This window comes from Trachymyrmex cornetzi, unplaced genomic scaffold (assembly GCF_001594075.2).
Source record: "Trachymyrmex cornetzi isolate Tcor2-1 unplaced genomic scaffold, Tcor1.1 scaffold1559, whole genome shotgun sequence".
Classification (NCBI taxonomy): Eukaryota; Metazoa; Arthropoda; class Insecta; order Hymenoptera; family Formicidae; genus Trachymyrmex; species Trachymyrmex cornetzi.
The window spans coordinates 232,415-248,585 of record NW_017296156.1 but is presented as its reverse complement, the minus strand read 5'-3'; the positions used below and the strand labels follow the sequence as shown (position 1 = coordinate 248,585).

At 32.3% G+C, this 16,171-nt stretch overlaps 4 protein-coding genes and 1 long non-coding RNA gene across 6 annotated transcripts in view; all 5 read left to right on the top strand.

The window, feature by feature from the left end:
• The window catches only part of LOC108758260 (retinoid-inducible serine carboxypeptidase), a 19,779-nt gene extending 15,556 nt beyond the window's left edge, over positions 1 to 4,223 (top strand). Inside the window, exons 6-7 of the mRNA XM_018503127.1 lie at positions 3,382 to 3,536; positions 3,965 to 4,223. Coding sequence (XP_018358629.1) covers positions 3,382 to 3,536; positions 3,965 to 4,063 — 254 coding nt within the window. The 3' untranslated portion in view covers positions 4,064 to 4,223. The remainder of the gene's footprint in view (positions 1 to 3,381; positions 3,537 to 3,964) is intronic.
• Positions 4,224 to 4,981: 758 nt separating this feature from the next.
• Positions 4,982 to 6,801, top strand: LOC108758268 (forkhead box protein C2). The gene is made up of 2 exons (XM_018503139.1): positions 4,982 to 6,055; positions 6,301 to 6,801. Exons 1-2 carry the CDS (start codon positions 5,444 to 5,446, stop codon positions 6,493 to 6,495), a joined length of 807 nt encoding a protein of 268 aa, XP_018358641.1. The 5' UTR covers positions 4,982 to 5,443; the 3' UTR covers positions 6,496 to 6,801.
• Positions 6,802 to 7,308: 507 nt separating this feature from the next.
• LOC108758288 (uncharacterized) overlaps positions 7,309 to 16,171 on the top strand; it is a 14,106-nt gene continuing 5,243 nt past the window's right edge. The window contains exon 1 of the long non-coding RNA XR_001939941.1: positions 7,309 to 7,372. This is a non-coding gene — a long non-coding RNA (uncharacterized LOC108758288). The remainder of the gene's footprint in view (positions 7,373 to 16,171) is intronic.
• On the top strand, positions 8,437 to 11,745 carry Gmd (GDP-mannose 4,6 dehydratase). Of its 2 annotated transcripts, XM_018503163.1 has the most exons (8): positions 8,464 to 8,505; positions 9,107 to 9,185; positions 9,572 to 9,814; positions 10,494 to 10,686; positions 10,785 to 11,017; positions 11,126 to 11,341; positions 11,441 to 11,509; positions 11,611 to 11,745. In XM_018503163.1, the coding sequence occupies exons 2-8, from the start codon at positions 9,132 to 9,134 to the stop codon at positions 11,671 to 11,673; spliced, it is 1,071 nt and encodes a 356-aa protein (XP_018358665.1). In that variant the 5' UTR covers positions 8,464 to 8,505; positions 9,107 to 9,131; the 3' UTR covers positions 11,674 to 11,745. The 2 variants fall into 2 exon arrangements, with proteins under 2 accessions (XP_018358664.1, XP_018358665.1); XM_018503162.1 differs by having other exon boundaries at positions 8,437 to 9,185.
• LOC108758285 (uncharacterized) lies at positions 13,241 to 16,014 on the top strand. Its single transcript, XM_018503164.1, has 5 exons — positions 13,241 to 13,774; positions 14,199 to 14,502; positions 14,765 to 15,025; positions 15,294 to 15,446; positions 15,650 to 16,014. Exons 1-5 carry the CDS (start codon positions 13,494 to 13,496, stop codon positions 15,806 to 15,808), a joined length of 1,158 nt encoding a protein of 385 aa, XP_018358666.1. The 5' UTR covers positions 13,241 to 13,493; the 3' UTR covers positions 15,809 to 16,014.

Below are 16,171 nucleotides of genomic sequence, written 5' to 3'. Positions count from 1 at the left end.
TTTTTTTCTTTTTAGCATCTAATCTTTACAATCCAATAGGTCCCCACGACGCTCGAGTAAATCCACATTTAGCCTCTCGGCCTCCCCTACTATAAATAATTTTCACCATGATTCGTGTGTTCGTATTGATAGTCCTATGTATATGTTCTCGTATTTGTACTAATCTTATTATCAAATTTTTGTTGTTACGGGAAAATTTTTATTCACGGAACAAAACATTTTTCTAGTGATACTTAAATTTATTTTCTGATGCATTATTTTATTATACTTTCCTATTCTTTACATTTAATAAACATTTTAATAGCACGGTAAATTATTAAGAATATTAATTAAAAGAAATTCGTTCTATCATTTATTATCATTCCTGCGATAATATTTTGATATTAATATTTTAGAAGTAAAATCACTCAAACTTTAAATATTTTTTTTAATAGAATAAATTCTTTTTTTACACTTTAATAACATTTATGTTAAACACTACCTAAACTTTAAGCTGACTTAAGACACTAATTTTCAATTTGTAATTGATATGACAACATAAATTCTCTTGTATGTGTTTTTGATATCTTTCACGTATTTTTTTATAAAATCACCAGTTTTCTGATTAAGTAATTAGTATTATCTTTAACTATCACTATCCAGTTCATGTTACATGTTACTATGACCTATATATTACACCATTTTTATACTATTTTCACACTATATAAGTATTTATCATCATATATGGGTGTTTCAGAGCATCCGTACATCTCATTTAAAAACGAAGGAAGTGATTATTTTGAAAAATATTTCAGACAAAAGTTGTCGAGGCTCAACCCAATCAGCAGATAAATGTTTTTAAAAATGTTTTTAAAAATATTTAAAAAAAAATTTTTAAAAACGTTAAAAATAATGGGTTAAGTCATTTTTTTTATTAAAAAACGTTTATTTTGACGTTTGAAGAAACATTTTTTTAACGTTAAAAAACGTTTTTTAATGTTAAAATTATTTAAATAAAATTAAAAAAAATAGCAACGTAGAATCTTTTTTTAAATTTATTTTTTTTATCAACGTGCCTACAACCTTAGACAACTAATTTTATTAATAAATTCTAATTTTTAATTATAATATATATATTTTAATCTTTTTCACTTACCGACTGGGTTTTGAACCTGGGACCTCAGGGTTATGAATCTCATACTTTATCCATTATACACATATATACACATACGCCACTTATAATTGTTGATACATATAGTTCTTATTGTTCATATATGGTACACTTAACGAAATTATATTGTGTTATTAACTTATCTTCCGTGATTATTTTATTATTCCGACACATTTTTTTTATTAATTTAAGTTTCAGAAAATAATGACATTTTTTACATATTTATAATAAACTTAGATAAACGTTAAATAAATGTTAAAAAAACATTTAATAAACATTAAATAAATATGTCTTTAATCCATTATTTCAAATAAATAATGAATGTAAAATAAACATTTAACAAACGTTGAATAAACGTGAAATCAATGTTTCTTTCACTACATTTTAAATGAATAAAGAATGTAAAATAAACATTTTATAAATATTAAAAAAACATTAAAAAAATGTTTTTTCAAACATTTATTTCAAATGAATAATTAATATTAAATAAACATTTAATAAACGTTAAATAAATGTTTAAGAAATGTTTTTTCAAACCATTATTTCAAATAAATAATTAATGTTAAATAAATGTTTAATAAACATTAAAAAAACGTTTAAAAAATATTTTTTTAAATATTTATTTCAAATGAATAATTAATGTTAAATAAACATTTAATAAACGTTAAAAAAACGTTTAAAAAATGTTTTTTCGAACATTTATTTCAAATAAAATGTTACAATGTAAAATAAACATTTATTAAACGTTAAATTAATGAATTTTGAAAACAAATCGTGAAAAATGTAAAATTAATGAAAAACAAACATTTAAAAAGCATTTAAAAAACATTGCCTGCTGATTGGGAAGTAATGCATTATATGGGCATATGGGATTGACTTTGGGTGGCGACGTGAAGATCATGTCAAGGTCGATTTGAATTTTTTAAACGGGAATCCATATTGTTTATTATATACTTTTGTAGTTGATTTCAAGGCGTTTTCGAAACACTTTTACAAACCCTTTTTAGTTGAGATCTTCCTGAGTTATGAGACTTCAAAGTTTTAGTACTGCCCGGCGTTAGCATTATCCAAGATTTACCGCGTGGAAGTCGCACGATCGGGTTTACATCTCTTAGGGGTACTTGATTAAAGTCTCCTCAATCGCATATACCCATGTGTATAATGCATTACTAAATTATTTAATCCTCAACTTTTGTCTAAAACATTTTTCAAAATAACCATTTTCCTCGTTTTTATATGGGGTGTACGGTCTGAAACACCCGGTATACTAGATATTCAAAATAAAACGTTACAAATTTTTATCTCGAAAACAAAACATTTTAGAGAAAAACGTTTCGTACAAAAGTTTTGTAATTTCGAAAAGGACATGAAATGATATCATTGATTTGAGCTTGGGTGGCGTTGTCAAGGCCATATAGAATTTTTTGAATGAGATTCTCCATTTTTTATTGCATATTCTCGTAGCTTATCTTGGGAACTTTTCAAAACACTGTAATAAAATATTGTTTCTTTAAGTACTTTTCGAGTTAAAATTTGAAAATTATAGTATTATACCGTCGGCATTTATAGTATTATCTAAGGTGTCCGATCGATGGCTAAAACCTCTTAAACGTTGTTCAGAGTTATAATAACATTTGTCAAGATCCCCAGTGAGAAATGACAATAAAATCGATGTCGAATCGGTGTCAATTCGACGTCGATTTGATGATTTCGATGTAGAATCGATGTCGATTCCATTATCATTTTTCACTGGGTCAAGGCCATTGAAATTTGTTTCTTTAATTCTTGTTTTTATGTAAAAATGAAAATTAAAAAAACGTTCTCCAATGTCAAATGACCTTGATCTTGACAAATTTTATCCAAGTCCTGAACAACATTCAAGAGGTTTTATAGTTGTCGGCTGAACATCGTGGATAATCCTAATGTCGGCGGTATTAAAACTTTCAAGCAGTATAACTCAAAAAGTACTTACTGAGTAATTAAAATATTTTATTATAGTGTTTTGAAAAGCTTTGAGGTAAGCTACGAGAACATGTAATAAAAATGAGAAATCTCATTCTGTGTGACCTTGCTCTAACCTTGACAACGCCACCCAAGCTCAAACTAATGATATCATCATCTCATGTCCCCCTTGAAGTTACAAAATTTTTGTATGAAACGTTTTTCTCTAAAATGTTTTGTTTTCGAAATAAAAATTTGTAGCACTTTTAATCACCCGGTATATATTTTAGGCACTCTTCACTGGGTCGAAAAACTGAAATGGAAAGACGCCGACACCTGGAAAAATTCAGATAGGAAATCTCTCGTTGTTAAATCCATCATTGAGGGCTATTTCAAGGTTCAAGACAACTTCAGGATGTATTGGGTCAACAGAGCCGGACATATGGTACGCACATACAAGGCACTTTCTCTCTTCCCCCTTAGCTTTCATATTTATTATAAGCCGCAAGCGATAGCCCCGAGATTAATTTACTACAAGGAGAATCCTAAATCCATACGCAGCGTTCATCTTACATCCGCCAATTCGGATGTAAGCTATGATGTTACACCGTTGATTTGATTGCTTCCGTAACTTATGCAAAGAAGATTTGGTTACAGATGCTTTTGGTGTTATGAATGTGAACGTTATTATAGTTAAAGTAGTACAATTAAAATATTCACAATCCAAACCGAAATATTTTAACGAGTATTATTAATATTTTTCAAAATTATTTTAAATTATGTTTATTGATTAATAATTTGGCAATATTTATATATGTATATTATACTTAAATATAATATGTCTGAATGACATCTATTTAAAAACGTGTGCAGGTACCGAAGGACAACCCGGTAGCCCAGGAGAAAATACTACAGGATTTGACGAGCAATGCATATACAGCTCATCGCTATGAAGAAAAGAGAAATGAATAATTGATCTGATGTTCTCATTTTACACTTAAATGAATGTAATTAATATAATTCTATTCAGTCCTTTCAATAAAATTTTTTAATCATATAGTGATAATGCCTATGAGAACTGAACACAGGATGTACGCGTGTAATAAATTTATTCAATATAATACGTATTATGGACGTTTCGATTCTAATACGGATTCTTCTCAATATCGTAAAACATTTATTAGAATACAACTAGATAATATGGTCATACAATTAAAACAAAGCGAAATAAGAAAATGAATTCTGTGACGTGTAGTCCTATCTTGTGAAATGTAGACGTGAGGAAATTGATAAACTGATACATCGATAAAATTTTTAAGAAAGAGAAGAAGTTACTAATTATATGTTTATCCATTCATTCAGAAACGATTCCGATCACATTATCACAATCAAAAGTTAAATTAAGTATATATTTGTACAGTCTATATATATTTTATATCATATTTACATTTTTCAATATATTAGTCATTCATTCTTGCTTGATTTACATAGCCAATTAACTTATCACTGTACTTGTGGCTTGTTAAATTAAAAGGAGATTCAAGGCAGAAAGGAGTATGATGGATCAAAAAATCGATCTTGTGAGAAAAAGAAGTTAAAAGCAACTTTCGGTCTGACTTCTGCTCTCTTTTCTTTTTTTCTTAACAACACTCTGTGCGAGCCTTTGCATCGATTGTAAGGAAGGATCAACTAGGAGGAAAAGACCGTTCCGAGAAACCGTTTGGTCTCGATATTATTATCGCAACACTGTTTACATATTGGCGCAGTTACTGCCGGCGTGGGTGTTGAAACAGCATGTGTGTAAACAGCAATAAAACACGTAGTGCGGTCCCGGATAGGTAATCTCCTCCCCACGAGAGCGTAAACGGGAGTTCCCTGTAAAACCACCGATGGGCGGGGTTGAGCCAACTAGACCTCTAGATTCCCCCGGTGTCAAATTAAACAAATCTCCTTCGTTAGGGCAACTGCAGGATGCAACGGAGTCTCCGGCGAGTTCGCGCCCTGACCTCAACAGGGTGCTCCGCGTCCTCTCCCTCGATTACACCAGTGCGACATTACGTCTACGCGACTCCATTCTTCCCGCGAGAATAATAGACAGTGAAATTCAACGGTACTTTGCAGTTTTCATCGCGAGAAAGGAAAAGACGGTGTGACGAGAACGTGATGTAATTTCAATTTCACGGCTCATTGAGTGCGTCGCGCCAGAACCGTCCTGACCGACGACGGAACCGTTACCATTGTCGAAAAACGAAAGGATAACACAGATCGAAGCACAGAGTATGTAAAAGAGTCTCCTGACACTTTGACGACTTGCAAACGACGCGTTTTTCGTTCCTCGAGGAAATATTCTCGATGCAACAAAGCAGTTGTCCTCAGGTTCATGGTCTCTTCGCAGACGCGAAGGATCAAGCGTGCGATCTGCGTGCTCGGTGTCAAGAATACTGGTCCTACATCTTTCCGATTGACAAAATGTTCCCCGTAAAACGTGCGTACGGATTCGCTAGCCTGGCCCTCCCGGAGGTGCTGCCTGCCGACGTCGCCTGGCCCGCGGCCTTCAACCAAGCGTCCTGGCCAATCCTGGCGAGTCGACCGGCGCCGCATCATGAAAAGCCACCGTACTCCTATATCGCTCTGATTGCGATGGCGATCAACTCGTCGCCGGAGCGAAGGCTGACGCTTGCCGGGATCTACAAGTTCATCATGGACAGGTTCCCCTACTACAGGGAGAACCGGCAGGGCTGGCAGAACAGCATACGGCACAACCTCAGCCTGAATGACTGCTTCGTGAAGGTACCGCGAGACCGAACGAGTACGGACGACGGCGAGGGTCATACAGCCGGAAAGGGAAGTTACTGGACCTTGGACCCGTCCGCCAGCGAAATGTTCGAGCACGGCAATTACAGGCGCAGGAGAACGAGACGACAGAGGGTACTCGCTCATGATGGAAGACCGGGAGAATTATCGGTACAGAGAATTAAGCTTTAGCCTTGTGCAAGAGAGGATCCCGCGTAATATTACTTCTTGACTCTTTGAGACACGATGGTCTTCCTTCGTGTCCTATAGTCTCTCAACATTTGAAGCTAGTCTCCCGGAATGAATCGTGTCTATATATATATATATATAGAGAGAGATAGATATTCGGGCTAGGATGCAACTTTACGGAGCATTTCTGATAACACTACTGAAGCGCAGTTTTGATATGATTGCAGATATCAACCGAATTCTTATCCAATTCGACGAAACTTCAAGAAAAACAACAAGAAATTGCTGAAACAAATGAAAAAAACATCATGACGAAGGATACCGAAATCGAACGTATAGATTCTCCAGGACGTATCACTAAAATGACGATGTTCAGCATCGACAACATCCTACGGAAGTCCACGCGAGAGTCGCAAATATAGTTTTATATACTTACTATTGAAATAGCTTATATAATATGACATCAATGGAACATCTTGGCATCGAGCAACAATGTTAAATAAGAAGATTCGTTTTGGAACCGAAAATCAAATTTTCCGTTCTTATATTATATGTGCATTCACGAATTATAACTAGTTCTATTTATTGTGAAATGTTTTTTTTATTTTAGCATAAAGAATATGCAATATTATAATCGGAAATTGGGGACTAATATACGTGTTTTATATAATTTCTTCCACTCGCGCTAATCCAGCAAACTATTAATATAAACTACTACATATAATATAGATGTAAATTTATTAGAGTCCGACTGAAACCACATTTTGATCTCCGGTCGAAACCGAAAATTCGGTTGTCATTTAATTGTCAAAAACGAAACCGAAAACGAAACTTAGATAAGTCTTACTAAAAAAAAAGAGAGAAAGAAGCTAACGAAATCACATTTTTTTCGACCGGAATTAAAATCGACATTTTTTTATTAATTTTACAGAGACCGTATGATTTTCAGAAATCATATAACAAATTTATTTACTCTTTAAAAAACAAGATTTTATTAAAACATCTAACTATAATAATATAATAATATTGCATCCTCAACTTGAGGATTATGAGGATCACATCAAAGTTTGTATTCAAATTGTCTTATGCTCAATCAACATGAGTTAATAATTAAAATCGAACAGTTGTTTTTTGAACGCTTACCGGTACGTTACAACTTGTACAGTTTCGGTTTACCCAAGGAAATTTTCTCTTAATTTCAGTCGAAACCGAAATCAAATCGAAACCCTAATAAAATTTTCGACCGAAATTAACTGATCGAAACCGAAACCGAAATTTCGATCGGACTCTAAAATTTATGTATATGTTATGTAGCAGTTATATCTATATTTGTTGAGAAAGTAAAAAGCTCAACGAAGAGATTTTGCTAATACTTTTGAAGCTTTCACGAATATATTTTCTTCAAAAGTACCAAATTTACGGGTTTACAAGTTATCGCCGTATCAGTGCGCTCTTTACCCTGACAAAGTGAACGACAAGGTTCACGAAGTGTTGGCATTAGTAATTATGGATACAACACGATGATAACCCGCAAACCTTTTGACACTTCTGAAGAAGAAATTTTACATTTCGGATAACCATAAAGACAAAAAAAAAGAAGAATTGGTTAGTTAAAGTTTTCAAAAAATTCCCATAATTGACCAAAAGAACAGCACCGTTTTATTTTATATAAGTAATATTCGTGAAATAAAATTAAATTATAATAAAAAATCTATTAAGTATGTTTCATTGTTTAATTATACTTTACATCATTTCTTTACAAACAAAATCCTAGAAGCAGATTTTTAGATACACTCTAATTCATCAAGTATATATCTATAACTGAACGCGACTTTCTCCTCACCTTTTAACAATGTATTTTATTTAAAATAATTTATTGCTGACACTTCGACTTAATTGTTATCTAAAAATTAATCAGAATATTTTGAAAAAAGAGACGCGTTTTAATGTTTTCACACATATTTAAAATTTATAATAATTTAAATTATATTAGAATTAGATTGTTTCTCATTTTAAAATGAAATATTTTATACTTACAATGAAATAAAATTCAATAAATAGATGAAATAAGATACAACGAAATAAGAAATATTTTGTTAAAATTTATAAAGATAAATATCATATACTCGAATCGTCATATATTTTCGAGTATATATATATATATATATATATATATACATATATATATATTGATTAGAATTATCCTTTGTGGATGTGTTACCTCCTGTAGATATGTTACTCATCGAAAATATCTATGGCTATATAATTCTACGTGCTTTGTGCACATAGAGGCGCCAGTAGACGGATTCCACGTCTACCTACATTTATTCTCATTTCCGGACACTCAGGACCGGGCCGACCGGGGATTCCAGTACTCCAGTCACTCCAGAGTCTCCAGACTGCTCCAGACTCTGGACTTGAGCTTCTTCTTGGTGAATACCATACCAAACTATATAGGAAATCTGAAAGAATTCTAAATATTCGTATCGTTATATCAATTTAGACAGGAGAGATTAAGATACGTGTTTGGAGGATGACAGAAGAAGATTTCAGAAAAACTTAGTACTGAAGAAATAATGTATTAATAATTTATTAATAATTAATTTTTAACTTTCCTCTCTTGACTCACAAATAGTGTAGAATGCGAATTCAATGTGAGGGATATTTATATTTAAAAATAAGGAGGAACTGGAAGAGACAATTGTAAATAAACAATGAAAATAGAAAGCAGAGAAGTTATAAGAGAAAAAAGACGAATATTTATATCAAAAACACTAGTTTTTCAGTTGATAACACTGATATAGTTTAATGACTGATAAATATTATATCAGCATTAATAGTTCTGGCCGTGGTACAGATGATAACATAGATGCTTTCCATTTGGTGACCAGTTGACACAAGTGTCGTTCAATATGTTTGTTACTAATTGAATGCCGAGAAAAATAAAATGATATGCCATATGTGTGTCGATTTGTGTTACTAAATTTAAAACATTCTCAATTGTCCTCAATAAAGTTTACTTGTTTGTTGAAGTGCGTGTACTTGTGTTATATTCAACATGGCAACTGGCGATGATAGACGTGTCGCTCTAATAACAGGTATCACCGGGCAGGTAATTACTTAATTTTTTAAATTTAATTTTAATTAATCTTAATGTTGTCATAAAATATGTTGACTCGACAAAATGTATAATTGTCAAACTGAAACTGCAGTATTAAATTTTAATGAAGAAAATATCAATTTAATCTCTAATGATCATTTTTATCAATGTAGATTAACTACATTAATTTAATTAACTTTTTGTCTTTTTCTAATCCTTAAAACTAAATGAGGATAAAAAGTAAATTAAACTAAAATTAAAGTAAATCTACATTGGCAAAAATGTTATTATACATAGACATGTTATTTTAATTACCTTGTGTTCGCTATGAAACTACCTTCGTGACAACAAAGATTTATACTGTTTTCAATCTTTTGTTGTTTTGTTGTTATTTGTAGGATGGCTCTTACCTGGCAGAATTCTTACTAGAAAAAGGATATGATGTGCATGGCATTATTAGGCGGGCCAGTTCATTTAACACCGCACGTATTCAACATCTTTATGAGGATCCAAAATGTCATCGACAAGGCAAAATGAAGCTGCATTATGGTGACATGACAGACTCCAGTAGTTTAATCAAAGTCATTAGTGCGATACAACCGACAGAAATTTATAATCTCGCAGCACAAAGTCATGTTATGGTGTGTATTTTATTTGTATATGTATATGATTCTCTCATACTTTATACAGGGTGTCCCAGAATGACCATCAAATATTTCGTGTGCAGGTAGAGCGGACTAAACTGAGTCGAAAAGTCCTCTCCTATTTTGCGATTTTTGCAGTAATTAATAAGATGTTAGTTAAAAATAGCTGAATATTGGTTTTTAATAATTTTTTATTCAAGTACTATCAACTTTAAAAAACGGCAAGAGACAAAAATTGTTTACTTTCTTCTCATAGAATTCTAAGAATTTTTTCAGAATTTTTATTAACTTTTTAGTACTGTATTTTCTTATTGACAACTATTTTTACCAGCATGAGAAAATACGGTACTAAAAAATTCTAAAAAAATTCTCAGAATTCTATGAAAAGAAAATAAACAATTTTTGTCTCTTGCTGTTTTTCTGTAAAGTTGATAGTATTTGAGTAAAAAATTATTGAAAAAACCAATATTCGGCGATTTTTAATAATTAATGTCTTGTTAACACTATTGCGAAAATTGCAAAATGGTAAAGGACTTTTCGACTCAGTTTAGCTTTACCTGCGTACGAAATATTTGGCGGTCATTCTGAGACACCCTCTATATTAATCAATACCTATACGTATTTATATTAAATAAATTGAAAATTATATATGATGTGTTATTTTATGTTGCAATAGGTAAGTTTTGAAGTGAGCGAATATACTGCAGAAGTAGACGCAGTAGGAACAGTAAGAATATTGGACGCGATACGTACATGTGGCTTAGAAAAATCTGTAAAATTTTATCATGCATCAACGTCCGAACTTTACGGCAAAGTACTGGAAGTTCCACAAACTGAAAAGACACCATTTTATCCACGCTCTCCATATGGTAATTGAGGGAAAAAGATATACTTTTACATTAAATCATCTCTTTATATTAAACTTTTATATCTATATTAAATAATTTTATATATTTTCTCATTTTAGCTTGTGCAAAATTATATAGCTTCTGGATAGTTGTAAATTACAGAGAAGCATATAATATGTTTGCATGCAACGGTATATTATTCAATCACGAAAGTCCGCGAAGAGGAGAGAATTTTGTTACAAGAAAGGTGACGAGATCTATAGCGAAAATATATTTAGGTCTACAGGATGTACTCGAATTAGGAAATTTAGATGCAAAACGAGATTGGGGCCATGCGAAAGATTATGTAGAAGTAAGGAACATTTCATGATTATTACATTATTACATCATATTTATAACTTTTATAGATTAATTAAATAGTTCAAGTTTCTTGACATAAACTGCCATGTACAATATGCAGGCAATGTGGTTGATGCTCCAACAAGCACAACCGGATGATTATGTCATAGCGACAGGAGAAACACATAGCGTGAGAGAATTTGTAGAAGTGGCATTCCAATATGTAGGTCGTACAATTAAATGGCAAGGCCAAGGCGTGAATGAGATGGGGCAAGACGCACAAACCGGTCAAGTATTAGTTCGCATAAATCCGAAATTCTTCCGTCCAACCGAAGTGGTAAGATATCCAAAATGTAGAGAAATGAAAGATAAATTTTATAATATATTATAATTTAAATTTTATATTTATAATTGTTTTTTTCTCATTGTTCGACAGGATGTACTTCTGGGTGATGCATCAAAAGCAAGAAACAAATTCGGATGGAAACCAACAGTTACATTTAAGGTAATTTTTTGTACATCTAAAAAAATACAAGTAATTCTCAAAATAATATAATATCCTACATATTTCCAAATATCATACATTATAATTCATACATATTGCAGGAACTTGTAAAGGATATGATGGACTCTGACTTAGAATTAATGTCAAAAAATCCAAACGCTTAACATTATTGCATTGAAATCGTGATACAATCAGACGCATTTATCATTTTGTTTACGAAGCCGCAGTATTTAAAAGTTTATCTATACTGTAAATATATAAATATTTTTTAAATGTTTTTGAAATTCTTTAGAATAAATGAGATTTTTTATGTGTAATTTAGTAGCACAATAATGTTATACAGATAATCGAGAGTGATGCTCCGTTTTGTGAATTTGATTGAAGGATACAAGTTTAAAAGTGACTAATCTATATTAATATTTTTATACATTATTACCTTGTCAGAATTTTTAGAATTTTACGTTATATTAATACAACTCCCTTTCTTTCGCTTTTGCCTCAATGTCAAACAAAACATTCGTTACATTTAGGTGATGATTTCCTAAGAAAGTGACATATTCTGCAATTGTTATGTATTTTCTACTATTCTGAAATGAATTAATTTTTAAGTCAATGAAAAAAAAGAGTCGGAGTGTAAGCAACATATTTTACCATGGTACAACAGACCGGGTATATTATAAAGGTTTATATTATAATGTATAAGTTGATCATAAATATTTAATAGAACGATAATGAAGTGTTAAAACCACTGAACTTTTTTCTAACTAAAACTTCTAATCTGAGAATCAGAAATATATGTATATGTAAAATATTCAACAATTACACAAAAAATTTATTCAGCTTGATACTGTTCCCAAATCCTTTGAAAAATTCAAGATTTGATTATTATACGTATAAGAGTTCGATGTTTTCATATCGTTATAAATTAATAGTCTAGTAGGAGGATTGTTGAAAAATCTAATCCTAATAAGGTAAAGCATTTTTGAATGTATTGAATATTACTAATTTATTAAAGAAGAAAAGGAGAATACAGTGCTATGGTTTTATATTCGAATAAAATAAAAAAATATAATCTTTTACGCTAATAAAGACGTGCATATAAAAAAATCATGTATATATAACATTTTATTTATTCAATTATTTATTTAATAAGTAAGAATATTTAATATTGTAAATATTTAATAATTGTTTATAAATTATTTTATATGCAGAGCTGGTTATAATTATCTAACTGATTTCATACTAATGTTTATTGCTCGGACTTCTCTATTTTGGAATCCTTGCGGGATCGAATTATTCCACTTTAAAATCTCCCGCTCTCATTTCCTATCTTTTATTCGATATATATGGGTATGATCAACGCGATGCTACAAATGCTTCGAAGCGTTTTTTAATTGGTCAGTTTGTAAAATTCTTTCTTCTGATTGGTCCATCAAACGCTTCAAAGCATTTGTAGCGAGACTTTGACCACAGCCTATATTCGATATGTATATTTGACTTCAGTCAGAAACAGTCAGAGATACATTGTATTTATGTAAATTTACATATGCGTTATATCATCGCGTATGAGTGATTTAAGCTAATTTTTATGAACTCTCACAATTAGGCTCGATTGCACCAACGTTACTTTAAATTGAGCTTAAAAATTTTCTCTTTCTTTTAAAGTCGACAGAGAAACAGAAAGGGAGAGAGTTTTAAGTCTCGTTTAAAATTAAAGTAACGTTAGTGCAATCGGGCCTTTATAGTATATTATCCTGAAACCTATATTCTCTCATCTCGCAGTTGCATTTTAGAGAATAACAAAAGTTCAACTTATTCGATTAATTCGATCTCCTGTCGACCCTTCCTTTTTTTTCTTCGCCATTTCCTTCCCCTTCCACCCCACTACATCTCATTGCCTCTTCTCTTCTCTTTCTCTCTCACTCCCGATCGCGATTGTAAACAATTCGAACGCGCGCGGAGGAAGGCTCAGGAGTCAGGAAGGATGCGACTGACGTGGGCCGAAGGGAGGTATGCGCTTTGCCTGCTAGTCCTGCAAATAAGACTGACGAACTCGCGGACATCCTGGCGATTGAATGCCGCTGACAAGGTTGTGAAGACGACCGACTTCGTGAGCGCGGTCGAAGACGATCCGATCTTCGACATCCTCTCGGGTAGCGTGGTCACTGGCAACGGCCAGACCTGGAGCAGGACCGCGACGTCCGAGAAGCACGAGAAAGTGCAGCTATACTGTCAGGAATGCAAAGGTTTCGCCAGCCAGGAGAGGTAAGGAGCCGGCCGTGCGATACCTTGCCCTAGGATCGCGCTACTAGGTTATAAAATTACAGCTTGTGCCCTCGGTTTTTTCTTTCGTTTTTTCTTCCTTTCCATTGTCGCATTGCGCTATCACATTTATTATACATTTGTAATATGCTAGACACTTTCATAAGCTAAACAAAAAGTTTAGTAAGTTATGGCTTAATTATTTAAATAAAAAAGCCAGAATTGCGTAGTTTTTTTGCAACCAAGTTCGTATCATATTACAGTCTACCTGCATGCATTTTATTTCTTTTTTTTTTTGTGTTTCTATCATATACACAGTGATACCATTTATGTGACATAATTTTCTTTTTCTTTCTGTAGTTAGCGTTTTGTGTGTGGCTTGCTGTTCATTCAGTGTTAACAGCCCTAACTTTGGTCCCCTTGGCAGACGACTTTCGTCATACGTGTTGAAGGATACACAAAATATCAGCGAGTCCTTCCCACTGTCCTCGCAAGTGTCGAATGAGCAGGTGACGTGCGCCTCTGGTCAGCAATGTGACAACGTAATATTGGACTGTGGCAAGCCAGTGAATTTTACTTACTACGATAATCTGATTGGAGTGGCTAACAGAAACAAGCATCCGTTGATACCAGAACCTAATGTAGCACTCATGTTCAAGAAGAATGGAGGCAAAACTGTCGACGTCGACATTGATTTGCTCGAGAGACGCTTGAAGAAAGCAAAGCGAGAGGTATATATTTCAAAGCATTTAGTGTATAACGCTAGATATCAGTGTAACAAGCATACACTGATAATTAAATACTATATTGTGAAATTGCCAAAAATTTCAGCAGTTTTATTTTTCAGTAAAACAAAAAAAAACAAACTCTTATTGTAATCATAACACTTATGTCTTTTAGATAAACTATTTTTTCATACATATCAAATACAATGAAGGTTTTATATAATATAACTTTTAATTTTTCTTTAAATAAATTTTTCTTTCATTCTAGAAACCAAAATCTGTCCAACTGTATAATCAGATAGGAAATTTCTGGCGTATAAAAGGTGATGCACAAAGATCGATTGAATGCTTTCGCAGAGCACTTGCTGTATCACCACATAACGCAGAAGTGCTCTTGAATTTGGCTAGAGTATTGCTGGTACAACATTACTTGGATGATGCAACGTATTTAGCCAGACGATCTTTAGAATTGCAACCACCAGATCGCAATGCGTGGGAGCAATATCTTACACTTGGTCAAATATTCAAGGTATAAGGATAATAATTTGCGATATAGCTATGTAAAATACATTCACTGAAATTCCAACATCTGGATATTCTTAATAAACATATCCACAAAATATTTTATTAATTATAATAAAGATTAACAACTCTTTTCTCTGATGATTTCAATAAATTTATATGAATAAAATGAATGAATGGAAGGCAATGTATGAATAAGTGATGATTATCCATTGAAATATACTAAAAAATATGGCAATATAAAATTTAATGTTAGATGCATTTTCATTTTGCAGGCATATGGACATTTTCAAGAAGCAGCTGTACACTTGCGTCATGCATTGGAATTAAAACCAGATCTCTCTGATGCTGCCGATGCATTAAAGGAGGTCGAGTCACTGCCGCTCGCAAGTATGCATGTGTATACATTGCTGATCATCGTCGGTTTGGTATGTAAACTAATGAAACAAATATACAAATATTATCCATCTTTTATAGATATTAACAATTAAATAAAGTGTTTAATATTTTTTGCATCTGTTTTTTAAAATAAAGTTTTATCTAAAAAATTTTACGAAAAGATAGAACTTTTTTTTCTTCTATGGATAATTCCAACAAAGATTGTTATTGATACGATGACTTGTTATCATAGGTGCTAGGTGTACTCTTTGTTGTATTGACCAGTGTAGAATGTGATGATGTTTCAACTCTAGTCAGTGGACAGCTTCAGCGCCCAGTACAACGACATTTCAGTCGTGCTATGGCTATGCGCAGCTTGCGACTTAATGTTGCACGCAATAAACGTTGTTGATGGTGATGATAATGATGACTCATTATTGACAAATCAGTCGTTCGTACATGTGATAGAATAACTTCTCATGCCATAACGACTTATCTCCCTGCAAAGTATTATTTATAACGTGACGCAATAATTCTTGGGATGCACTAATTGTTTATCATATATCTCTGGAGAAAAAAATATATGAAGAAATATACAAAAATTTCAGTACTTCTTTATTTAGATCGGATCCAAACCGTTATCAATTTCGAGATTAAATTCTTAACTTTTATCCAATATTTATTTTTATCTTTTCAACGTGTTTACAGAAAATAAAAAATATGGAATGTCATATACATATACATGTGTGTGTGTGTGTGTGTGTGTGTGTGTGTG

Coding starts and splice junctions, on each gene's coding strand:
- Gmd (XM_018503162.1), top strand. CDS start 9,132: ATGGCAACTGGCGATGATAGACGTGTCGCTCTAATAACAGGTATCACC. Junction 9,815..10,493: donor CAGCACAAAGTCATGTTATG/GTGTGTATTTTA, acceptor ATGTTGCAATAG/GTAAGTTTTGAAGTGAGCGA. Junction 11,018..11,125: donor ATGCGAAAGATTATGTAGAA/GTAAGGAACATT, acceptor TACAATATGCAG/GCAATGTGGTTGATGCTCCA.
- LOC108758268 (XM_018503139.1), top strand. CDS start 5,444: ATGCAACAAAGCAGTTGTCCTCAGGTTCATGGTCTCTTCGCAGACGCG. Junction 6,056..6,300: donor GAAGACCGGGAGAATTATCG/GTACAGAGAATT, acceptor ATATGATTGCAG/ATATCAACCGAATTCTTATC.
- LOC108758285 (XM_018503164.1), top strand. CDS start 13,494: ATGCGACTGACGTGGGCCGAAGGGAGGTATGCGCTTTGCCTGCTAGTC. Junction 13,775..14,198: donor GGTTTCGCCAGCCAGGAGAG/GTAAGGAGCCGG, acceptor TCCCCTTGGCAG/ACGACTTTCGTCATACGTGT. Junction 15,447..15,649: donor TGCTGATCATCGTCGGTTTG/GTATGTAAACTA, acceptor TTGTTATCATAG/GTGCTAGGTGTACTCTTTGT.